Source organism: Colletotrichum graminicola, assembly GCF_000149035.1.
Source record: "Colletotrichum graminicola M1.001 genomic scaffold supercont1.20, whole genome shotgun sequence".
NCBI lineage: Eukaryota > Fungi > Ascomycota > Sordariomycetes > Glomerellales > Glomerellaceae > Colletotrichum > Colletotrichum graminicola.
The window spans coordinates 1,916-27,314 of record NW_007361024.1 but is presented as its reverse complement, the minus strand read 5'-3'; the positions used below and the strand labels follow the sequence as shown (position 1 = coordinate 27,314).

The window sequence follows — 25,399 nt, the reverse complement described above, 5'->3', positions numbered from 1 at the left end:
TTCTCGTCGCGGAGATAATCCAAGGGACTTCGTAGCCCATCTTCGCTTTCCGCAACGAGTCCTGCGTGCCCGAAAGCGTAGCCGCAGATTGGGCCCGGTTGGCGGTGCGGGACCCCCATCTTGGGGCGGCGGACTTTGCGGACTTGTTGTGCGGGAGGATTGTTTCTGACCCGCCGAACCCATTCGGCGGCCGTCGGAGGGGAATCCTTCGACCAAAAACGGGTTGGACCAAAAACGGGACGGGCTGGTTCTGCACTCTCGAACGCGACCTACACCACTGGCAGAGTTGGTCAGCTTAGGGTCGTTGTAGCAAGCAGGAGCACCGCAGCCGCGTCACCGGATACTGAAGACTTCATCAACCACTTATTGTATGAGTTTCCAGCTGTTAGGGCAGCCTTCCTTGTGAGCACCAACGCCAAGGCATCTCCGGGGCGTACAGGTGTAGGCGACGTCGTCTTCGGAGCGAAACCAGATTTGCAGAGTGGCACTATCTATTTCGATGCTAGACAAACGAAAAAGCACGAGCGACTCTCCATCAGCGGCCAAGCAAAGCGGGTTCCAGAATCCGCAACGTCAGCTCTTGAGGATATCCTTGGCCAGAAACAACACGGCAATCGGCTTCGATATCTCGGCGCAGGCTATCCTCTCCATCACCGAACCTTTCGCGGCGCAATGGCGTCTTCAATAGAACAATTCGACGACCCTCTTGTTCTTGATCGCATTGGCCCTAAGCATGATATTCTATGCTTCAAGACGGCTGCAGCCAGCATGAGCTCACATTCGTTCATACTCGCTGCGGGCATCGCCAGTTGCTCAGATAACCAGCAGGACTGCTTGGGATCCGCGCAAGTTTGTGAGGCTGTCGTGTGTTATCTTTCCGGCCTTGTCCGTCTCATCAACCCCGTCAAACTTCGCAAGGAACCGCCTTTGGCCAATCACTTCCAGTACGAGTCGTTTGATCTGGATCGCCCAGGATTTCGACCAGTCAGGTTAGAAGCGGGATCGAGCCACGATCCAATCCGTTGCCACCTTTCCCAAGCTTATCTAGACGATAAGGAAACCATCATTCCGTACGAAGCGTTGTCATACTGCTGGGGCTCTAGCACTTCACCACGGCACACAATTCTGGTGGATGGAAGATTTCTCTTCATTACAGAGAATTTATTCGACGCCCTGAAAAACCTGAGACAAGAAGCCGAAGAGCGCATACTTTGGGTTGACGCTCTTTGTATCGACCAAAGCAATGTCCGAGAGCGCGGACACCAGGTTACATGGATGGGGAAGGTGTACGAGCACGCTGAACGAGTTTAGTTCTGGCTGGGGCATGTGCCATACAACTTCAGAGATCTGATTCTGTCACTCAAGACATTCAAAAGAGAAGCCCCACGCGACGCGTGGGTGAGTTGGACCCTTGATGACCCTAGATGGTCACATACGTGGAGCCGACTACGAACAGAACACCTTTGGAGTTTTGACAAAGTTGGCATGCTAAAGTCAATGATGAGCAACGAGTGGTTCAGCCGCGTTTGGATTCTGCAGGAGGTCGCCAATGCTCAAAAAGCTTCACTTGGCTGCAGCGAGGGCTGGGTTGACGCGATGGCGTTTGCAATGGCACCAAGACTCTTCGGCCTCCAAGCAGACATCCAATGCCAAGTAGTCATCGATATAATGCCGGGTCCATCGAGGAGGCTTCTTGGTGGGCACATAAGTCGAATATCTGTACCCTGTTGTGGAGGTTCAGAGAAAGCCAAGCTAGCGATCCTCGGGATAGGTCATTTGCGCTTCTTGGTCTCGCTTCCGACATGAAAACAGGCGATAAGAGGATTGTCGCAGACTACACTCAAACCGAGGACGCTGTTTTGAGGAACATTACAACTTATTTGTTCAACAACAAAACCCGCGATCTCAAGGTCGAAAGCCTTCAGGGTTTGCAAATGAATATTCCAAATCTTGCTGCGGTTGCTCTAGAAAGAATGGTCTTTTCTGGATCCAACTTCGAGGACTTGCATTGTTATATGCAAAGACAAAACCATACTGTTGGTATCACCAGGTGGTTGATACGGTTAACCGTACGTATCGGTGGAAGTGACGAATAATAGGGGTTAACTGTTGATTCCTATTATGCGCAAAGAGGGGAAGAGTAACTATCGTGGCCAGCCAGATAGGCAGCCGTTAAATACCGCAACCTATAGTGGGTGGGCCCAGCCACATGGTTGATCCGGCCAGCCCGGCCAGATTGTTAATCCGGCCAGCCTGGCCAGCCCGGCCAGCCCGGCCAGGCTGGCCAGTTGCTGCAATTAATATCTATAATAGATATATCGCGACACTAGTAACTTTTTCTCTATACGTAGAAATTCCCCTTATTTTTCCTTGTTTTTCTTATCACCTATCCTCTATCTATATCTATTTGTATCTATCTATATCTATCTATATTTATCTGTTAAGTAGGCACGTTACCTACGTGTAGGCGTTACTTGTTAGTAACCCCTTGTTGATGTAATGATGGGCCTGGCGATAGGCCTGGCTGGCGATGGGCTTGAAGGGCCGCGATGGGCGATAGGCCCGGCTGGTGATAGGCTCGAAGGGCCGTAATGGGCGATAGGCCTGGCTAGCGATGGGCTTGAAGGGCCGCGATGGGCGATAGGCCCGGCCGGCGATGGGCTCAAAGGGCCGGCAATGGGCCTGTTAATGGGCCCGGCCGGCGATGGGTGATAGGCCCGGCCGGCGATGGGCTTAAAGGGCCGCGATGGGCCCGGCCGGCGATGGGCTTGAAGGGCCCGGCCGGCGATAGGCCTGTTGGCGCGCGAAGTGAGGTGTTTTTTGCAGTTGAGTTGGTTGCCTCTTAAAAAGCGACAAGGCTTATGTGTATAGACGTAAATTACTAGGCCTTTACTAACTATAGGAGGTTAAGTAATATTATCTTAGTAATTAACTTATTATAGGAATCTACGCTGCTCTTACTATATTAAGTAATATAACTACTAGGTAATATAAACCCTATAATAGGCAGGTAGCACACTCTTACTATAAGGGTATTTATAGATAGGATTCTTAGTAACTAATTAGGGCTACTATAAATAGTTAACAGTAAGATTACCTCTTCTAGTAGCCTTACTAATTTATAGTTACCTTTATAGTAAAGTTAACTACTAATTAGTGTTAGTATTACTAGGTAGTTAATATAGTTAACTATATATATTAGTAGAAGTAACAAATAATAGGGGTTAACTGTTAATTCCTATTATACGTAAAGAGGGGAAGAGTAACTATTGTGGCCAGCCAGATAGGCAGCCGTTAAATACCACAACCTATAGTGGGTGGGCCCAGCCACATAGTTGATCCGGCCAGCCCGGCCAGATCGTTAATCCGGCCAGCCCGGCCAGCCCGGCCAGCCCGGCCAGGCTGGCCAGTTGCCGCGATTAATATCCGTAATGGATATATCGCGACACATACCGTTTGGCTCTCGGAGACTTTGGTCAACTACGCTCGGTTTATACGGTCAGGCCACTTTAAAAACTTTCGAAGCAGCCCTGCATTTAATCAAGTCATTCTGGGGCAAATCCCTTCCACCGGTCCACCCAAAGATTCCACAAGTTTAAATCGATTCTTGAAGAGACACAACGGGCGAATCAACCCTACAAAAGAAACGATTGAAGCGTTGAATCAAAGAGATATCGACATTATTGTACAAGTTCTACGAAAGAATCGACAGGACGTTGAAATTACGGAAACATTCGCTATTGAGGCAGCTCGGAAAGGTCCCTCCATACTGCAAGCCTTGCTTCACAGAAATGACGTCAAAGTCAGGAGTATGAAGGGTCTTATCATCGCCGCTCTCGAGAATGGACCCTGTACAGCTCAGGTCTTACTTCATCAACGGGGCGGTGAGATAGAAATTACTGAGGCCATTGTTGATGCAGCAGCTCAGAGTGGGCATACTACATTTCAACTTCTGCTGGAAACATTCATTTTCACCATGAGTATAACAGAAGCACTTGCGCAAAAAGCGGCCCAAATGGGGCCGGATACACTGCAGCTATTACTCAACAAACACGGCGGTGAAGTCAAGGTAACTGAAGCCATTCTCAAAGCAGCTGCCAAGACAGGACCCGCAACACTCCAGCTTTTATTTAGCCGATGCAGCAATGAGGTTAAGGTAACTCAAGGCCTTATCCAAGCAGCTATCTTTAGGGGGCCTGAAACTTTGAAAGTTCTTCTTGATTGGCCTGGCTTCAGTCCATAATGAATGCACAAGAGTGTTCATAAGCGGGCAGTGGACAAAGGCAGCCGTAATCTCAAGGTGGGCGTGGCCTGCGTATATCACCATTTATTTTAAGTCTGGAAACTCTAATATCACCTCTTCATGTATTTACAGTATCCCCCTTATCTTCCTCTTTTGCCTCAAAGGCTTCATAATGTTATTGAGTAAAGACTTCAAGACCGCAGACGACCGCAGCTATATGTCGGGAAGACAAACTTCAACGTCTTCTTTGTGAGTGGCAGACGGCAAGGAACCCTTTAGTTCAAGTCTAACAACACCGCCACGAGCCCACCTTGAGCCCGCATAAGTTCATTGCCATCATCTATAACTTCTATTGATGGCTGAGATGTGTATGTGCCCACAACTTATTCCTATATGACTCGGTTAATTGGCACAAAGAACCAGGGCAGCAAGTCTAAATTGACTTCTTGTTTCTATTATGTGAGACAAACGCACCACCATACCCGCCCTCGATGATGGCTTTCTCAATAGTCGAAGTGATAAGTGGGGTGGGTTATTCTGGAGTGATAGGGGCCTTGGAGTTGGGCGCATAGGCTGGAAGCTTGTCAGTGAATGCTGCGAAACCCTTGAGCTGGTCTTGGGTGGCTGTGGTAATTATCCATTAATACAATGGCCAAACCCTTCAACCTTGGTGGCAGAGACACCTACTATCCGCATAGCGGCCCACCTCTCCTGAACCCGGGCTGATACTAAAGAAGAGCAAGCCGTATTTCTCGTACTGCGCGGTGAGCTTGAAATGATGGCGTTCATGACCGCCTTTGAGGCAGTATATATCGGTCTAGTATCAACGTCCGAAGCATTGGCGAAGTCGAAGTCGGCGTGATCCCAGGCTATTGAGGCGGCCTTCTTGATTTTGCTCTTAATGACAATGGGGAGAAAGAGGTGGGTGAGGTTGATTTTGCCCATGAAATCTATCTACCATAGCTCTAATCCAACGGTTCCCAGCTCCACAGAGACGTCTTTCTTCTAGAATAAATAATCAGCTGTGATGAACTATAGCGTCTATTACAGAGAATGCAAAGTGGTTGTATTATCCAGAGCTGTCACAAAAACGACGCCGTTAATTACAAGCAGCATTAACACCTTATGTACATACTGCGTACGACAAGAGGCTAAGGAAACGAGATAAGGTTGAAATACCTTTACGAAGTAAGCCACATCTACCGTGCCCAGTACTTATACCAGCCACACGAAGCTGCCCTAGCTGCACGACATTAGCGTTGATCACAGACCAGTTCTGACGGCGGCCAGAGAGAGTAGTACCTAGGACACGTACAAGTCACCGATGGACCCGTACACGTCAAGCAAGGGCACCGTTGGAAATCAGGTCGTCAATCCCACGCTTACCAACGATTTCGGAAGTGTCGATAGCCGCCTGCTTTAGACTGGCGTACTTCGCTAGCCCTGTGTGCAGAATGTGGTTGCCCAGCTGTGCCCCTGGCTTACTTTCGGTCCCAGTCTTGTCGCGACCAGACCAACGACTAGGCTTTCCGAGTCATCCGACTATTGCGTGAGGAGCTCAAACTGAATTGGATCAAGTAGATGTAGTGCGTAGCTCGGTTTCTGGAAAGCAGACAACCAAATCCTCTTGGACACTCCCGTCTTAACTTACACGGACATGCTTATCTTGGTAAGTGAAGAACAACCCATTGGAATGGCTTGATAGACAATAGACTTGGAAATCAAGGTTATGCTAGGTGCAAGGTTCTGAACAGTGGTACTCGCTTCATATTATAACAGATAGTTCGTTTGTTTCTGATCATTAAGCTTGAGTGTTCTTACTAGTACCTCACCGTCGGCCAGCTAACAATCCGCCACACCAGTCAGATGACAAGCACCTACATGTGATGATGGATCGGAAAGAACAGACCGGGCGATTGGAGCGGGTAGAGGACCGAGTGGGCACGGTTAGGCGGCTATCCAGTCTGCCAGACTAAGAGGGGTGCCTCGGACTTTACAAATACAAACTTGGCGGTTCATGCGATTTGGTGTTTACACTGCATCATGAATGTTAATGTATGCTTAATTGCTTATAGATCATGTCGGTGAAGACCATCAATCGGATCTCCCGTATGGTCCAAGAAAAACTATTATGGGGGCTATTAATGGTCATGCAACATCCGTGGCGAACCATACTGGAACTTTCCAATTAGCGCTGACTTCGATGTCGTTGTCTGCATCGGTGTCTTTCCCCCCTGGCAGACGGACGTTAACCAACTTCCGTAGATATTGCTGATTAACATGATCCAGTCCGTGGAAATCCCAGCCCGCGGAAATCCCAGCCCTGGGCAGCCTTTGAGGAGACGAATTTTAGCCCTCATGCGCACCCAACCCCCATCGAATCCTCTCGGAGGCTCATTACACCGGGGATTTGTAAGAAGTCTCATTCAATAGATTGATCTGATAAAACTCTAGAGATCCGATATATATTGCGTCTTTTTCTGATTTCTTCTCCCTGCCCCTTGCATGAACATTTTACTCTCTCCATTCTCTTAAACTCAACCAACTCAGCACTCGACCTTATATCGTACGGAAGAATGTCTTCAGCTACATCAATCCAGCTCCCTAGCAACTACAAGGGGCTTTACTTCACTTCTTCATCTATCCCCCCTTGAGGTCACCTTCTTTCCGACACCTACCCTAGATGTCGGGTCAGTGGTCGTCAAGCCGTTGTACTGTTCGATACTAGGGTAAATCAACGACGTCTATAGCAGAGGCAACCCTCGCCAGTATGCTGTCCCCTCCCCCCTCGTAGGTGGCATCGACGCCGTAGGGAGGGTCGTCGCCGTTCCCCCAGATGCAACCAAATTGAAGGTGGGTGACCTCGTCATCGTCGACCCTACAATTCACCCGCGCGATGACCCGGGCCAAATCATGCTCCAAGGGCTACTCGCCATGGGCGAGATGCAAGCACTTGCGAAGGACGTTTGGTCTCATGGCACCTGGGCCGAGCTTGTCAAGGCCCCTCTCGAGTCCGTGCATCCCTTCAACGAGGCTGCTTTGCGGAGACCAAGGCGTCAGTCCCCGCGACCTCGTCTTCTTCGCACAGATGGTTGTTCCATACGGCGGCCTCCGGGACATCAACCTAATCGCGGTTGAGGCCGTCTTGATCAGTCCGGCGAATGGCAAATTTGGCGGCGCGGCCGTTCATGTCGCCCTCGCCATGGGGGCGCGCGTCATCGCCATGGGCCGCAACGAGACAGTCCTGGGAGAACTTCGTGACCTCTCGCCGGGAAGGGTCGAGACGGTCAAGCTTAGTGGCAGTTGGGAAACAGGCCTATCCGAGATCTCTAAACACGGCCTTGTCGACGTCTTCCTCGACCTGACACCGCCGACTGCGTCCAATATCGACCACATTCGCGCAGGGCTGCTCTCTGCCCGTGCCGGTGGGCGCATGAACCTGATGGGCGGCGTGCCCGAGATTCCGATCTCCCCCCCCGCTCCTCCAAGTCAGGGGCCTTACCATTCGGGCTACAATGATTGCTAGTTGGAGTCAACGGAGGGATCTTGTCAAGCTCATAGAGACGGGAGTCTTGAAGCTAGGCGAGAAGACGGGGTTGAGGATTCAAGGCGCTTTTAAGATGGAGGAGTTTTCCAAAGCGTTGGAAATGGCGGAGAAAGAGTCCAGTGCCGGTCGATCGGTGGTGTTCACTCCTAACGAGGAGTGAGAAGAGTGTTGCAGATCCGTGTTACGAGCGGGCCAGGGCAACCAACTACACCACAAAGCAAAAGTTTCAGTAATGATGCGTCTGCATATGTCATTGTACCCTTTTCTGCATTATAGTTGAGCTAGCCAGAATATCTGGGCTGTGACAATCCGTTAACATGAATAAGCCAGTGACTATCCAGTGCGTGCGTGGTGGAGAAACGAATGAAGGACAGGAACTAGAGGCTCCGTTATTGATATACTACGCAACTATAAGAATTCTGTTTAAGTTTAGAGAATAATCAATGGGTCATCTTCTCCCAAAAGAGAGCACCTCTGAGTTAGAAAGGTGGCTGATGGAAGATAGCTACCAGCCGAATAGACAACCCAAGTATATTCTGCCAGATTTTGTGAGTCATGTAGGAAGCGGCTCTGTTGTTCACGATAGTCTATATGCAATATTCCGTAATAGTGTCAAATATTTCTATAGCCATAGTATCGAACTCAGATATACTCCAAGTTGAGTTGAGTACGAATATAACTAAGCCGACAAAACTGCGGTAGCACTTGAACGTCTGTGGGTAGCCGCTCGATCCATCAGACGAAGTGGTCATCAGGAGGACCGAATATCATAATGGTTTTGGACCAAACGACCAAGTTCTCGTTGCATCTTTGCACTATTCAAATCACGACGGGTGATCGAGGGTGTCTCAAAGTAATCATAACCAAACTTTTGACGACATGGAGAGCATAAAAAGCCTTGTCTCAAACGCGAAATGGATTCAAATGGCTTACAAGACTGGAATGACTGGCTCGATATATATTGGCGAACAACAAGGCCTCGAACTTTAGTGTGGCATTGGAATTTGAAGCGAGCATCAATATTTATTTGGATTCCCTGGACTGAACTTTCTTATAGAGAGTTGCTGTTGATCCTAGTTTTATTGTCAGAACCTCTTCTGGGTCCTCGGGTCTTCAGCTGCCAAATTGAAACCGATGTGAAGATGCTGGCTTCAGGTTTTCACCCCGTCACCAAGTTTACATCCGCCAGCAACAACGTATCTGAAATGAACAGTCAAGATCCATACTTCTTCGAGAAGAAGTCGGCCAATAACCCAGAGAAGATTGCGGTGCCGACATGACCGCTTCCAGGACCAAACGCCCAGGCGCAACTGTCGCCGTCTTCCAAATCGACAGCCCAAATCAGCCTTGCCAGCAGAAGAGCAGTTACGCCACACGATATGGTGTAGTACGGTGCGCCAAAACCAGCCAGCTGGCCTGCCAACACTAGAAAGTAGACCTGCACAGCAGTCGCCATGTAGCAGGCGGGTTTCGTTCCCTTTCTCCCGAGGCGCACGGCGAGCCCCTTGACACCAGCTTTCAGGTCATCGAGGTAATCCTGATGAGCGTAAATGGTGTCGAAGATGACAGTCCATATAATCCCAGCGACGTATAGACATGCCGCTGACCGGGCAAGTGGTGCTTCGATGACCTTGTGCACGCGGGTCGGCAGATCCAACGATCGGTCCAACAGAGGACTCAACGGATCCTTCCCGACTATCGCGGTCACCAGGAATATGGCATATGACAGCCCGAATCCCAGCTCAACTTGGGGGTAGTTTGTGCACCGCTTCAGGAAGGGGTAGATGAACAAGAGAGCGCCGTCGATGGCGGCGTGTATCAACACCGAATCGCCCAAGAGGTACAAGATAAAAGTGCCAACGGCAGTCTGTATGGCGGTAAAGAGATGCGCCTGCTCCGTTGTGACGGCACCCCGTGGGATGGGTCTCACTCGGCAGCGAGCAACCTGGCGATCAAAGTCCTGGTCCATATTGTCGTTCCATGTACAGGTGATGCCGCGGAAGACAGTGGTCCATAGTCCCAAGTATGCCGCAAGGAATCCAAGAGTTTTCAAATCGATATCGTGAGAGAAGGGGGGAATGTTGATGGCAAACCCAAGTCCTATCAGGTAGTGCCAGTAGAAAGCCCAGAATCCTGCCTGACTGTCGAGACGCATGAGTTCGGCAAACGGAACCCATGCGTCTGGTAGGAAGCGAAAAATGCCGTGGGTTGGCTTGTTGTAGCCTTTGACTTCATCCATAGCGGGAAAGGTGGTGGTACAATCCAGAATATGATGCGTATAATAGTTACGGAATTGCTGTCGTCGCTAAGAATAGAGAGGAAAAGGACAACAATGGGCAGTACCGTGACCGGACCTACCATCACCTTTATCCTTTGCCATAACATACATGCATGTCTGCCACAGAAAGATACCAGCACGCGAACTAATGCATTCCAGCACCAAGTGAGCAAAAACGTTCAAGACTATTGGACTGATCTTTCGCCATACTCCAACCGTCCAACACACTTTGAAGGTAGGGGTCCTACCCTATCCGGCACATATTCCGGATCCCGTCCTGCTTACACCCACGGGCCCACATTTGTTCTTTTGTACCATGTACGAATGGTATGCAACATTCTGGTACGTTTCGGCCAAGCGGCAAGGAACTGATCAAATCTAATGTATTCCAGAATGTTTGTCCAAAGCTTTTCCAAAGGTTACCAACTCTGCCTCAGGCTATCCTGCGTATGCTACGTGTCTTACGTGAGGTTGGAGGTGAGTCCATAGGTATGCTTGCCGAACATGGCTGTTGGGCAAGGCGGTAATAACGCCGAGTTTAGAACCCGAACAAAACATTGAAGACTTCCCATCCAATGGCGTCTGTGAGAGAAATATCATTCGTAGACAATCGGAACTGTAGTTTTCCTCTGTGTATCATCTAGGCATATCATCAAGGCGCCTGGATGTACGGTGAACCCATTCTATCCCCTCGACCGCGGGATAATGCCACACTTGCCAAGAGCGGGGTAGGTATATTAGTGTAGGCTGATGATGTCTCTGTGGTTTGCGCGATGTCGAACTAGGATATGTATCACTGAGTTGTATTGCAGATTGAAAAGCTCCGCTCAGATGCTTAACTAGCCTATCCCTAGTGTTCCGACTTTTTATATCCCATCTGATTATCCGTACTGAGACCTCTTTGAGTAGTGCATGTTGACAAATCGGGCACCAACAATATACCAGCCCCATCAGCGCAGGCAGTGCTGGAGTCTTCATGCACACAACCTATAGTTTGCTGCGTAGCGCCCGCATCCCTGGCGACCTTCGGGCGCGATACCACCGCTCTCGGCAACATCCTGGTCCGAATTGCCCTGCAGCTGCAGGCCGAGCCGCGGCAGCGTTCCCGGCGCTTCTGGCGTTGTTTGCACTACATACAACGCTCCGGCCTGCAGACCCAAACCCTGGAGCTGAAAGTCGATATCTTACAAAGATTGGCAAAGGGACCAACAGCGTCAAAATTTGAGGCCAATGCAATGCAACATACTGCCGCAGGGATGCGGCTTTGTTTGCTTGTTTGTTGGAGTCTGCCACTTCAGGACCCACTGGGCGATTTACCTGGGCAGGACTCAACAGTACATCGGGAAAGCCTTCGCTGGCTTCTCCCGACTACAACACGTATACAGCAACTTCCCATTCACGTCATCGGCCGTGAGGCGCGAACAGATCATCAGCGGTTCGTTGTACTCTGCACTATCTCTAGAACAGAAAAGATGGGCTCATCGCGTATTTTTAGCAATTCTAAGAGTATACTGCATACAGTCTCTTAGTTGTTAACGTAGGCTTGCGAGTTTGGTTAGAAACTCCGTAGCCGGGGCTCGGATGGATCAATAAAGGGGTTACAACGCTTATTCAATCTGGCACTTGAATACAGGTAGCCTGACATAATCCCATTGCCACATTTAAAACCCCGACACCTATGGTCTTACAAAGGTTCCTCAGGACTCATAAAACCATCACCTTGATCTTCAACATGGCGAATACGTCTACTTCACGGCCGCTACTCTCTATCTTAATTGTGGGCTGTGGTCTTAGCGGACTCGCTTCGGCTCTGGCTCTCGCTCAAGTCGGCCACCATGTGACAGTGTTTGAGCGCAGTGTCAAACTACAAGAAGTAACTCCATGCTTTCCATGTATCGGATTTCGACATTTCTAACGTAGCTCAATAGATTGATGCTGGAATACAGTTATCCCCGCATGTGACGCGTTTGCTTCAACACTGGGGCGTCTTCGAGGAGGTTCTTAAGTATGCTGACCAGCTAGAGGCCGGGACCTTTCGTTGGCAGCGCACCCGCATACTATCGTAATACAGGGATTGCCTGGCTTCTTCATTCGTGAGGTAGCTTGTTTGTAAAACAATGGATATGCAAGTGTCTTGGCTGGCCGCTGTGTGGACAAGTATTACACGACTGGCTCATGACAGTACTTAACGGTTAATGCAAGCACATATGTACCCCACTATGCAGGCGATATAGAACTGTAACCCAGATGAGATCAGATTGATGAAGACTAAACGAAACACGTAGAACAAGGCAACTACGAATACTCGATACTCTTGGATTGTTTCCTTAGGCCACACGGATACTTCCTAGCGGGTTCTCACGTAAGATACTATTTACTGATAGTTACCTTCAACACGTTTTAACATACCACATGCATATTTATTCCTACATAGGTTGTCGGAGGTATCAGTACTATTTGATCCACTTACCGGCCCGCCCCGACAGTACGGGGCTGCCGGCACCATTTCTCACACGAACCTTGTTAGTTGTCCCGAGGTGATAGCTCCCCTTGACCTGCATAATCTGAAATTTAATCGGCAATACACGCCCGGAACACCCTGCGGCACAGGATACAGGATCATTTGTGATCAGGCACTATCCATCCAAGCGGCACAAGCAATACAGGGAACACCCCCAGACACACACACAAACATGCAACAGACAACAGGGGGGAGCAGGGGGCAGCCAACGAAGCGAAGGGAAGCATCGCTTTTGCTGCCCACAAGCTTGCTGTGCCTCCGACATCTTCTGAGAGTTGGCTTGAGTTTCCCCACTGAATAGGCAAGCAATCTTCACCTCGACGACGGAGAATCCTCTCCGACCCAAGCATAAACGTGCTAGAACGACATCCGTGAGATTTCATTCTTCTCAATGCCCTGAATGCATCAGAACTAGCATTGTCGTCCTGTCTCTTAGCTGTTGGCTGCCATCATGTACTTCATCGAAAACTAGTACTACCACTATTTGGGTCTCTTCGTCATTCTATGCTGTACATGCGTAGTGTTTGTTGAGTTCGTCAAACCTACCGACTTGAAATGGTGCCTGGGAACAAAGAGATGGGCAATGCCACCGGGGCCACCGGGCATACCAGTCTTAGGAAACTTGCCGCAGATGATGCAAGCCCGCCGCGGAGCCCTTTCGTTTAATAAATGAGTAAGTAACAAACTCCTGCTCATGAGGGATTTCGTCTTGATCCGAACATCTGTTAGCTAGCATCATTGATACCATACGGCGAAATGGTGACACTGCGGATGGGATCCAAGACGTGGGTTGTGCTCAACTCGGACCACGTCGTTTCGGAAATCATAGCCAAGCGAGGAAAGAACACTAACGAAAGACCCCATATGCCCGTAGCCAGCGATCTTGTGAGCAACGGAAAGCGCACAGTGATACGACAGGAAAAGGAATGGCGAGAAGGACGCCGTGTGACGCATCAGTTACTCAGCGGCTCGAACCTCAAGGTCTATGCTGGTATGCAAGAGCTCGAGAGCGTGGACATGCTGCGCCGGTATCTTCGGGAGCCTAGCCTTTGGTTTGCTCACAGCTATCGCTATGCCACTTCTGTGCTTTACAGAATCGTTATGGGCTACCCCCTGAACAAGACAAAAGCGCAACTCGACGACTATCAGATGGTGACAATCCAGTTTGTCACGTCTATTAACCGGAGCTACGTGGATTTCTTCCCATCGCTTAGCAGGCTTCCCCATTTCCTACAGCCTTGGCGGCGTTTCTGGGCCAAGATGGGCTCGTTTCACCGCCGTGTCTTCCAGGAATGGTGGGAACCAATCAAAACCGCCGTGAGTGACGGCTCGGCGCCGCCTTAGTTCGTCCGCGACGTTCTTCTCCATCCAGATGTTAGGTTCTCTGGGGATGACGAGGAGGCCATGTACCTGGCCACGTCTGTTATGGCAGCTAGGGGTGATAACACACGCATGACGATCAACGTGTTCATAATGGCCATGGCTACACGCCCTGAAACGCGGTCGCGGGCGCGCGAGGAAGTCGATCGAGTGTGTACGGATGGTGAATCGCTCAAGCTCCCCCGGATATCCGATCTGTCGGCGATGCCCTATGTCGCTGCCATGATCAAAGAAGTTCTGCGTTGGCGACCAACCGTCCCCATTATTCCACCACACCAGCTCACAGGGGACCTGGAGTTCGATGGGCACTTCATACCTGCCGGCACATGCTTCCTGATCAACTCGATCGGGCTGTCGAGCGAGTTTGACAATCCCCATGAGTTCCGGCCCGAGAGATGGATTGACAATTCAGGAGCTGATATGATACCCAACTTCTGGGGATTTGGAGGCGGCCGCAGAACAAGCTTTGTTTATATCATTTGCTCGCTTGCTTTATTGTTTCGAATCGAGTCCGGTTCGTTCACCCCTACCACCCCTTTGTTTTTTTCACGTTGGCGACGAGGCACTAACGGGAAACGTCCAGAACGGGCCTATTGACGACAAGAGACTCAACCACCAAGCCCTCAATTAGCCGTTCCCTGTGAAGGTCACTGTCCGCAGTGCCCGGCACGCATCCCTTATCGAGGAGGAAGCATCCAAGTACGAAGTTTCATTCTCTGCCTTCGGGACCAAATGATCCCTTCTGACGGAAGTTAGAAATCCACATCAGATGGTACGGCAAATAGAAAACAATGGGGTCCAGGAAGCATATGTCTAATAAACTCATGTTGAAAGTCCAGGGCTTTAGTGCGTCAATAGCCAATTATCGTGATGGCCTCATGGGCATTACGCGCAAGTGGCTCTGCTTGGGTTATCTCTAGGACAGAGAAATAGTTCTTCTAGACTAAACCTTGTCTCTACACACGTAACCTGATTTCGGAGGATATCCGTCGGCCGATATCCTCGATATCGACAGCATTCTTTGTGATTAATGTTTAAGTCGTTCCATTTGGCACCACATGTCTGCCCCACTGAACCACCCCGTAGCTGGCCCCCTGCCTGCTCCCTTTGGAGTAATGTTTATGGATCCCACAGTCTTGTCGGTTTCGTTGAACGTCCACTTGACGGCTTTGAAGAACGGCGTGCTTTTAAAGGATGGCCAAAACGAACTAGACGGCGTGATGGTGAGATTCTGTGGAAACTTGGCTCCTGGGTTGAGTTTTTGCCAATCGTGAAAGTAGTCGTTGATAATGACAAGCGTCTCTTTGTTTACAACATTCAAACCATTCATCCGGTTGAGAGATTTGAGTGGTCTATTTGCGTGCCTGCTGCTTGCTACAGCTTGAATTACGTCGGATAGATGTAGCCTCGGGCTACCATCAGCGTGTGGCTTTTCTCGGCCGTTCCAGGCTGAAGCAACGGTTATTAGGTCGGGTTTGTTGCTTGGGAATATTAACTTCGTGACGATGGCGCGTCGAAAATTTTGTGTGTAATAGGGTGTGTATACGTAGTAAGTGTCTCCGGCTCTTTCAACAGTATAAATATCCTTATCATACCGAAGGCCCTTTGCTTGCTGAGCAGAAACGACGAATGTGCAGGACAATAGCGACCAGATGAGAAAGAGTGGGTATATAAAACGCATGTTGGAGACAAGATTAAGAATAAAGGCTATAGACTCGTAAACCGGAAGACAAAGAGCGACAGGGAGCTTGCTACTAAATCTACGTCAATTGAGTGTAAGAGAATTTCTGGAACAATATATGCTTTTACGTGAAGATCGGCTCTACCAATCTAGCGCACGGTTACTGGCGCGCTCCTAGCAACTTAGGGACAAGTTGCAGTAGGAAGGAGTATAATAAAAGGGACTAGGTGGGGATTTTCCTTACTAAGTGTATGTGTTGTGGCTTAGCACACCACCTATGTTCCCTGACAACTATTAATTTACCCACTGCACATACATGGTGCTGGGCCCGGAGTCGGGGTCTCCGGTCGGGAAATTCATGCTTAATCTTAGCAGTACCTATCTGCTGATTCTTAACCCTACATAGTACACCAAGATTATGCCCAGACTAGCCGAAGTTGAAAGACGTATTAGAACAGGGTTATGTTTCGGGTTTTGTCAAATGTGGCGAAAGTACACGTGAATTAACCGGCGAATACACAGTTGACCCACGGCGAATAGATGGGGAATAGGCAGTGAAATAGCCCCACTTTACTAGTGATTTCACCAATTATATAGCCAGGATTGGCCCAGGATTTCCTAACCAAGAAATAGGGGGATTTCCCTGTTCCTATAGGATTTATAATAGTTAGTTATATATACATAACATAATTAATTAACTATTACAACCCCTACGATTTAACAACAAGTAACCTTGCTGATAGGGCGTCTATCTCTTACATCTAGAAGGGCTTGTTAGAGCTTATACTTGGTATACTGCTTTATGATGGGTTGATGAAGGCATTCTGAAAAAACTGACGTTGTTTGGCGATATATGGCAATTCTTATGATAGTTTGAAAAAGGTGGTGGTGTTGATGATGCGGCATTTTTGGCATTTGCGGAAGTGGGGGTTTTGCGGAAGTGGGGGTTTTGCGGAAGTGGGGTGGGGTAGTTACACAACCGCATCTTCCGACTATGGAGAAGCTGGGAGAGAACCGGCATGACTATATGACAGAAGATGATAGAGTGGAAAGAATAGTGCGACAAAAAAGAGCATGACAGAGCTTTGCACCGATCGCGAAAGGGGCACGACGAACAGCGTTGAACCGGCACTAGGCCGTATCAAGGCTGAGTGTTAGTCACACCATGCAGGTAGATATCTTTGTGTACCGGAATCAGACTATGTTAATGGGTTTGCTGACCGGGCTATGCCTCCATCTTCTCCACTTGGTATTGTTTGCTATTATGCATATCCCATTAGCTGCAAGGGCCCCAGACATGACTCCACCCCACCATGGTTTTGTTGTGATTGGCATACAGCTAACTAACCATGTGACTGAGTATTATGTACTTCTTAAAGGCATAGAGGGAAAATAGATTAAAGGCTTGACAAATGATACGACTACGATGCTCATAATGAATCCCTCATTTCAATCGCCACACTATGTCTCATGGCGGAAATGATCTGAATGTGACAGCAGCAATTAGGCCGTTCCATCTGTAAGAAGAAGCCCACTGGAAGAGAAATTCCTATTATCTTCTCCTTCAACTGTAGGGCCAATACATCATGCCTTGGAACGCGTCTGTGTGAATTTGTCCATCAGTAATCGACCGAGATCACCACAGGGAAAATAGCCAGAGAATCAAGCCAAGTGTAACCATGGCTGCATGTCTCTTACTAAGTGCAAATTGAAGCCACTGCATGTGTGGAGTCTTGATCCTCATTTTCCAGGAGCTGAGATAGCTCATCAAATTCCTTCGTTTCCGCTTTGAATCCTACAGATGGGGATTGCCCAAGGCCGAATCTAGCAGCACCGAAGATTGTGAAGTAAGGTGGGTATATCTATGAAAGATACCAGGAATGCGATTGGGCCTGAGGGCAATACTGGAAGAGATGATAGAATACTCGACCTTAACACAGTTCTGGTTCTATCGATTATCTCCTAGGTATTTAAAGCTATATAAGGAGTTTCTAGTCTCATGAATCACACAGTGTTTTACATAGAAACTCTGGTTATAGGTGTGTGTGGAAAGTCATTTTGGTGCATTTATGGGAATCATGTATGTGTGTGTGTACTTTACGTCTTTTACGTCCCTGAAGAGGGCAATAGGCGCCCAAGCGCGTCTACGTGCTATGACTTATCTACCCCCCCGGCCGCCACCTTGGCGATATCTACAATGGGCACTGAGCGTGGGGGAATCATGTACGTAGGGGTATAGGAAACATCCTACCTTGAATTTATGAAATGGAACTAAGCTTGTGCAGATTTAGCGCGATAGCTACCATCAATGCTACCAATAGGAACTGACATGCTTACTGAGGACAACAAGCCCGTTCGAATTACGGTAAACAGGAAACGATCACGTCAAGAGCCGAAAGAACCATAAATAAGAGCCGCAACCTCAGCTTTCGATGCGAATTGAGATAGTCTTCCAAGTTGCTAAGTGTAAAAAAGCCACCGAGCGCTCGCACTGCTCAAGATGCTCCTCTCCATTTGCTTCCTTGCCACTCTTTATGGTCTTGCTACTACAGCCGCACTGCCCACAACCACCCTCAATGTCCCGCATCGCCTCATTCACCAGTTCGACAATGGCTTCTGGGCGGAAAACATCGCCGTACGAACCAATGGGAAACTGTTGATCACCATGATCGCCCCCTACCCGCAGGTCTATCAATTGGATCCGCTCTTGCCAAATCCAGTCCCAGAATTGATTGCCACCTTTCCCAACCACCTCGCAGCTCTCGGGATAGATGAAATCAACCCCGACGTCTTCGCTGTCGTGGCCAACAATTTCACGTTCTCGACTGGCGCAAGCACCCCTGGGTCGAACACTCTCTATCGGCTGGACATGCGAACTTACGACACGGATGGCCAAGCCAACGTTTCGGTGCTTGCTAGCATTCCTGACGCTGTGTTTCTCAACGGACTCACTACTGTCAAAGGCGGAGCTGGAGGAAAGGTCCTCACAGCAGACTCGTTCACAGGCCAGATCTTTGAGGTCGATGTCAAGAACGGAGCCTCCAAAGTCTGGATGGACAACCCCATCCTGTCCTTTCCTGCAGGTGCGAGCATCAAAATCGGCGTGAACGGAGTGCGGTATCGTCCAGAAGATGGCTTCGTATACTTCAGCGTTCTCGCGCGGGGCACCATGGCTAGAGTTCGTTATTCGCCGAACAAGACCAGGGAGGACAAGAACGAAGCAAAGTCGATACAGGTCCTGGCAGAGGCGAACATACCGCTCGACGATTTCATTGTGGCTCCTAATGGAGATATATATGCTACCGGCGGATCTGACAATATATTGTATGTGGTCAGAGCAGGCAGTGGACGCCTGACGCCATTTTTCGGGGCGTCTGACTCTTTGACGCTTGCGGGTCCTACTGCAGCTAGATTTGGCAGGACGAAGCTCGATCGCCATATTATCTATGTCACTACCAACGGAGGCGTTGCAGGTCCTATCAACGGAACCATCACTGAACCGGGCAAGGTTGTCGCTATCGATACTGGAAAACTCTAGAGACTCTAGCTAGGGCTCATCCTTTCAGTGGGACAGATGATTGAAGAGAGACGGCTTATGCCGGCCAAGGAGATGAATTGAGTCAACACTGATGTCGTGCCATATGGCACTGCGTAGAATATCGATCACATTAGAATTAGAGCAGTACAAGAATATTCTTAGACGCATAGCTCACTAGAAACTTCCTTTCTTGAAAACATCATTAAACCATTTATTTCAAACAATTCTTCAATTAAATTAACAAGTATCACGAGGTCATGTGCGGCTTTATAGTCTATTGTTACGATTAAAGCGTCGGGTGTCGCATCCATATTCCTCATAAATGTACCTATATGCATAATTGCAAAGGATCAATTTCACCCCGATGTACAGACAATTAACTGAGTGCGGCTTTGAATACCTCATTTAACTGTTTGATCCAAACCTAACAGCTATTAGTGGAGCAACAACAATGTTCTCCGCTCCCGTACTCCTTCCGTTGAAGGGAGCTAGGAAGTCTCCTGTCAATAATCATGCATTGATAGTAAAGTTGAGGCGCGCAAATAGACCTGGCTTGAACGCTTTGGAACAATCATGTTCAAGCATCGGAAGGTCCTAGCAAGTGTAAAGGACGCGAACTGCCTTGCTTATGATAGCTGAATCAAAACATTGGCTTACTTGCCAGCAAATATCTTGCCCAGATTCACGAGCTCATTCCACCGCTTATCCTGGCGATTCTCGATATTTCCTTCGGGAGTCATGACCTTCATTTCTTGTGCCGACTTTGTTCCGAATTCGTAATGTTCCCCGTTGTTCATGAAAGCCACTAGGATTTGAATCTAGTCCTTCATCATGACTTCCTCGGCTGGAGTTGGACCATGACAAATTGCGAAGCTAAGAGCGCCACGCTGTCAGCAATGTTTATTATTGAGAAAGGATAGAACGAAAATGAGACGCACTTCCAAATGGGCCTGTCCATGGCATGAGATAACTCCCCCACCCTACTTGCAAGACACCCCCACATCCGAGACATTATTATCACTATTATCACCACCACTATCACCACTTATTTCACTATCTCTGCCGCCCACCTATATACAACTTTTGGCCTTACTAGGTAATTTAGATACCCTAGATTTATTTAGACTATCTATATTACTAGTATCTAGACTCTGCGCCTAGATAATATCCTCTATAGTAGTAAAGGTGCTATTAGGTAATAGGTAGACCTTTTTCCTCTTATGTAACTATATATTATCTAACTAGGCCTATAATAAGTTAACTTACCTTTCTAAAAGGGCTGCTCTAGATACCTACTTATTATATCCCTTTTACACCTTTTTAAATAAGTAATAGATAGTATAGGTATCTAACCTATCTTTACCTAGCTAGGTTAACTAGTATAATTAATACTATAGATTAGTAAATTAATAAAGGGTTAACTATAGGATAATAGATTTAGCTTTATCTTACTGTTAGCTACTAGACTACTAGCTAGCCTAGCTGGCCTAGCAAGCCTGCTAGGCCTTAGTGACTAGTAGGTTAGATAGAGGGTGCCTTTTAGATACTAGCTATAACCTAGTAGCCCTCTAGCTACTCTTAATGTTAATATCTATAATAGATACCTTATAAGCCTTAAAATAACACTCTAGAAATACCCTTTTGCTAGTAATAGTTAAATCTATTACCTAGTTATCTAGACATCTAACCCTCTAGTAATAGGCCTACTTTAATAGGCTAAAGACAGCTATATCTAGAGGCTAGAGGATAGTAGAGGTGTATAGCAGTAGAAATAATAAATAGATATAATACTACTAGTATTTTTATATAAAGTTAATAGTTATATAGCTATAATGCCTATTAAGAACTAGTAGTCTAGCCTCCTCTAGCTAAGTAGGCCTAGTACGTAAGATAAAGACCTCTTCTAGCTATTTAAGGGCAGTATTATTAGTTATCTAGCTATTATCTATTACTATAAATCGCTAAGCCTTATATCTAGATAGGTTAAATAGGTTAGATATAAACTACTAGGCCTAAAGTAACTTACCTTTATATATAAGTAAGGGGGGTAAAAAGCTCCTAGCAGCAGACACATACTTAATAATAAATACTTATACCTAAGATCCTAGCTGCTTTTTCTAGATATATTATAATATTATAAAGCCTAACACTAGCCTATTAACTCCCTTACCCTTTATAATACTAGTCTTATTTATATTCTATTTATTAAATAGATAAATACCTTAGATAGTAAGAATACTACTAAGGTAATAAAAGAAATCCTAAATAACCTTAGGGGAATAAGCTGCCTATTACTAGGTATTAATTACTTTAAATTAAAGGGTTCTAATAAATAGATTTTACTATATAAATTAGGCTATTTATTTCCTCTCTATAAGAGGATACTTATTACTTATTATACGCTCTATTAGGCCCTTTACTTATTAATAAGTAATCTACCTACTAAGGGAAGCTTAGAGGGATATATAGGCAGCTAGATTATCTTCTTAGGCCTAAGATAAGTGTTATATATAGGTAAAGGCAGTATCCCTACTTTACTACCTATAGTATTAATAATAAAGTAACTAGTATAGTATGCCTTATTTAGAAGTAGCAGCCTAAATAGTATACCTATTTTATATATCTAGAAGGGCCTAATAAAGCTTATCTTTAGTATATTACTTTATAATAAGTTAAAGAAGGTATCTTAAAAAAATAGCGTTATTTAGTTATATATATGAAATATTATAATAGTTTAAAAAAGGTAGTGATGTTAATAAAGGAGGAGAAATGCAGGATTTTTAGATGTCTTGGAAGTGGGGGTGTCTCGGATGTGGGGTGGGGGAGTTACTCCATAAGATGCCGGTGCAATCTTTTCATCAATGAAGGACAGTCTGTAAGCAATCTGGTATCGCCACACATCTTGCATGCTGACATCGTTGTCCACTAGTGCTTTGACAAGCAGCCTGGAGGGTGCGCGCACCTGTCCATCTGCAGTTATTAAACCTGTTTTTTGGTCAACAATCGGTCTATTATCTGTCGACGTCTTCCTGTGTCTTACCAAAAATGTTCTGCCAGTCTTCTAAATTGCTTGAATTTGGAAGTGTATACTGCTTAATAGCACGGTCCGTAACATCTGGCGCGTAGTAGTTTGATATTTGCAGTCGAAGAGCATCGAGGGTAGGCTCGATCGGGGGGTTGTAAGACGCGTATAGGGTTTCTTCGTTGAGCACCTCGCCGATGAGAATCTTATACTCTCTCTTCTTGAACTCATCCGCGAATCCTCTGCTTTGTAGATAGTCTACCATGCCAAAGTGAATAAAAATGTCGTCCGTGACTGGCCGGAAGGTATGGTTTTTCAGGTGAGAGATCGTTCTCAAAAGGTCTTGTACGCTCTTTGTTCGTAGGATGCCCAACTTTTGGCTATTTGGAATGCTTCTCTCAATCCCAAAATGGTCGCACAGCTCGTCAAACTGGCCTTGTACCTCAGCAAGAGACTTTGGTTGGGCGGGAATAGCGTTGGAGTCCATGAAAATGCGACTGTACAGAGAGGAACTGTCTCCAGGCTTGCGGAAATCGTACAACATCTGAGCCTCGGCGCTATAGGCACCAGCACTTCGGCCGGCGAGGGTGATGTTTCCTGGGTCTCCCCCTGTCGTAGAGGCACTGTTCGGGTAGGAAAGATCATAGGGAAAACGGCTTAACTATCTATAGTGTAGAGATAGGTAATCCAGCCTAAAGAAATACGTATTCTTTAAGTAGGTCAGCTGCATAGAGACAAGGTTTAGTTTAGAATAACTATTTCTTTAGTCTAGAGAAATTAGCTAACTAGAGCTAGATATACGTAATATATATAAGGGTATTATAATATACCCCCCTAGGCGTAATTAACTATCTATAGATTATTATATACCTAAAAACTACTAAATATAAAAGAGATTACTACTAAGTAAATAAAGTAAATAAAGTAAAGCGTATATAGCGCTTTATAAAGCCTAGTTATAAGAGGTAACTACTATATAAAAAAAATACTATATAAGCCCTTATTATTATAGCTAGTTTCTAGATAGTAGGGTTTCTACTAATAGTAAGTAGAGGTTAGTACCTAGTTAATAGTATTCCTCTTCTTTATTATCTTTATTAATTACCTAGTAATTAGTTAAAGCTTAGGGTTATAAGGCAGCTTGTATAGCTTCTTTATTAATTAAATTACTAAGGTTAGATACTAAAAGGTATTTAGAGAATATATTATAAGTTAATTACTAAAGAGCTATAGAAGTCTGTCCTTAAGTGTATCTAAGTCTATCTTATATATAAGTCCTAATACCTTTAGTATGCTTAAGAGTAACGCCTATCTATTAGTCCTTTACTATAGAGCGCTATTAACTAGTTAGTCCTTTACCTAAAGTGCTAATTATTTATTATTCTTTTCTTATTATTATATAACTTATACTATAGTTTTTTTATTCTAAGGAGTTATCTATTTATTTTTAGTTTGCTTATTTATATAAATACTATTACTACTTATTATCTACCTATTAGGTAAGGTAATATAGCTATTAAATAGTAAGGATTATAATAGTTAATTAATTAATTATGTTATATGTTATATATCTATAGTAAATTACTATAGAAATAAGGAAAACCCCCTATTTCTTAGTTAGGAAATCCCTAGCTAATCTTAGTAATATTATTAGTAGACTTACCCTAAAAGTAGGGCTAATTTACTGCCTATTCCCTAATAATTTACTATAGGGTAACTATATATTTACTAGTTAATTTATATATAATTCTGCTATATTTAACACACCCCCTTAGCGCTAGGAACGTAATTAATTACTATAGCGCCTGCACTAAATATCCTCTATTTATAGCCTATTTATTTATTAATTATCTTTTAATATCCTATATATTTTCTTTCTCTATCTAGTAGTAAAGCTTTACTTTATTATTAGCTAATTCTTACTATTAATTTACTTTAAGGTATATATATTAATTACTTATATTTAATTAAGCTATAAATATAGTAAATTATAGCGCACTAAGCGCCTTTATTAATTTATTAGCTATTAATTTAGTAGACTTCTTATATTTAATAGTAATCTAATTTACTACTACTTTTTATTATAGCTAGTAGTTATAAATATCTATATACTATAACCTTATTTATAGTTAAATAAGCTCCTTAGTAATAAGCCTAATAGTCTAGGTATTATTATAGCTAATATAAATAGTTAGTAGCTATTTAGTAGCTACCTACTTATTAAGTAATAATTTAGTTCTTATTTATATTAATAGTTAAATACCTAGTGTAGTAATTAATCTACTAGTAAAAAGCGCCTTTTTTATAGTAAATAATAAGGCTAGTAATTTAGCCTTAGTAGTTAACGTTATTACTATATCTTATTTATTTACTTACTAGGAGATAAGCCCTCTAAATAGCTTTAGTGCGTACGCTTATAAGCTATAATAGTCTAGTAAGTTATTAGTAAATAAGGCGTCTATAGTAACCTCTAACGTATTATCTTTACTACCTAGCGTTACTTTATATTTAAGGTAAAAATGCTATATATAGTAAAAATATTTAAGCACTTAATTTACTACCTTTTAGTAATCTAGATTTAGATTATAGTTAAAGTAGGTAAGCTAGCTAGCTATAAAAGTAATATCTAGCTAAGTTATTACTACTATATATAGGATTATTCTTACCTTCTTTTAATATTAATTAACCTCTTATAATAAGGCTATATATTTACTAGGTAATAGCTTAGCCTTTAATATAAGTAATAATTTATTATATTTATATTTATTATCTATTAGTAGTAGTTTTATTATTTTATTATAGTATACTACTTATAAAAGCTAGAGATAATAGTTACTTTAGTTATAAATTACCTTAAGGCTAAGAAACTACTATAATAGGCCTCTGCCTTTAAGGTAGTATTATTACTAAAGAGCTACTATCTTATTACTTACTTATACTTTATTTATATAGTAATAGGCTAATATATAGTTATTAACGTAAAAAAAGAATATAATATAATCCTTTTTCTAATAGTAGTTCTTATTAGGCACTTAGTAAAATCCCTACGTAGTAAGCCCTTCTTTAAAGTGCTTTTACTATAGTAAAGGTAATTATTAGAGCCTATAGAGTGCTTTTAATAACTAAAAGATCTAGCTAGTAATTTAGTAGCCTAGAGGTATCTTTATAAATACTACCTTATTAATAGTA

The 25,399-nt window shown here is 45.2% G+C and overlaps 7 protein-coding genes across 7 annotated transcripts; 4 read left to right on the top strand and 3 right to left on the bottom strand.

Moving 5' to 3' along the window:
- Window positions 1–672: 672 nt before the first annotated feature.
- Window positions 673–1,311, top strand: GLRG_05686 (uncharacterized protein; the record flags this gene model as incomplete). The annotated part of the gene is made up of 1 exon (XM_008096371.1): window positions 673–1,311. One exon carries the CDS (start codon window positions 673–675, stop codon window positions 1,309–1,311), a length of 639 nt encoding a protein of 212 aa, XP_008094562.1.
- A 3,464-nt stretch (window positions 1,312–4,775) lies between these two features.
- GLRG_05685 (short chain dehydrogenase) lies at window positions 4,776–5,188 on the bottom strand (the record flags this gene model as incomplete). The annotated part of the gene is made up of 2 exons (XM_008096370.1): window positions 4,776–4,867; window positions 5,002–5,188. The coding sequence occupies 2 exons, from the start codon at window positions 5,186–5,188 to the stop codon at window positions 4,776–4,778; spliced, it is 279 nt and encodes a 92-aa protein (XP_008094561.1).
- A 1,951-nt stretch (window positions 5,189–7,139) lies between these two features.
- On the top strand, window positions 7,140–7,950 carry GLRG_05684 (alcohol dehydrogenase GroES domain-containing protein; the record flags this gene model as incomplete). The annotated part of the gene is made up of 2 exons (XM_008096369.1): window positions 7,140–7,731; window positions 7,805–7,950. The coding sequence occupies 2 exons, from the start codon at window positions 7,140–7,142 to the stop codon at window positions 7,948–7,950; spliced, it is 738 nt and encodes a 245-aa protein (XP_008094560.1).
- A 1,053-nt stretch (window positions 7,951–9,003) lies between these two features.
- Window positions 9,004–10,029, bottom strand: GLRG_05683 (4-hydroxybenzoate polyprenyl transferase; the record flags this gene model as incomplete). Its single annotated transcript, XM_008096368.1, has 1 exon — window positions 9,004–10,029. One exon carries the CDS (start codon window positions 10,027–10,029, stop codon window positions 9,004–9,006), a length of 1,026 nt encoding a protein of 341 aa, XP_008094559.1.
- A 3,316-nt stretch (window positions 10,030–13,345) lies between these two features.
- Window positions 13,346–14,600, top strand: GLRG_05682 (cytochrome P450 CYP2 subfamily; the record flags this gene model as incomplete). Its single annotated transcript, XM_008096367.1, has 3 exons — window positions 13,346–13,884; window positions 13,969–14,437; window positions 14,553–14,600. 3 exons carry the CDS (start codon window positions 13,346–13,348, stop codon window positions 14,598–14,600), a joined length of 1,056 nt encoding a protein of 351 aa, XP_008094558.1.
- Window positions 14,601–18,150: 3,550 nt separating this feature from the next.
- Window positions 18,151–19,188, top strand: GLRG_05681 (uncharacterized protein; the record flags this gene model as incomplete). The annotated part of the gene is made up of 1 exon (XM_008096366.1): window positions 18,151–19,188. One exon carries the CDS (start codon window positions 18,151–18,153, stop codon window positions 19,186–19,188), a length of 1,038 nt encoding a protein of 345 aa, XP_008094557.1.
- A 3,011-nt stretch (window positions 19,189–22,199) lies between these two features.
- Window positions 22,200–22,754, bottom strand: GLRG_05680 (uncharacterized protein; the record flags this gene model as incomplete). Its single annotated transcript, XM_008096365.1, has 1 exon — window positions 22,200–22,754. The coding sequence occupies one exon, from the start codon at window positions 22,752–22,754 to the stop codon at window positions 22,200–22,202; it is 555 nt and encodes a 184-aa protein (XP_008094556.1).
- Window positions 22,755–25,399: the final 2,645 nt, after the last annotated feature.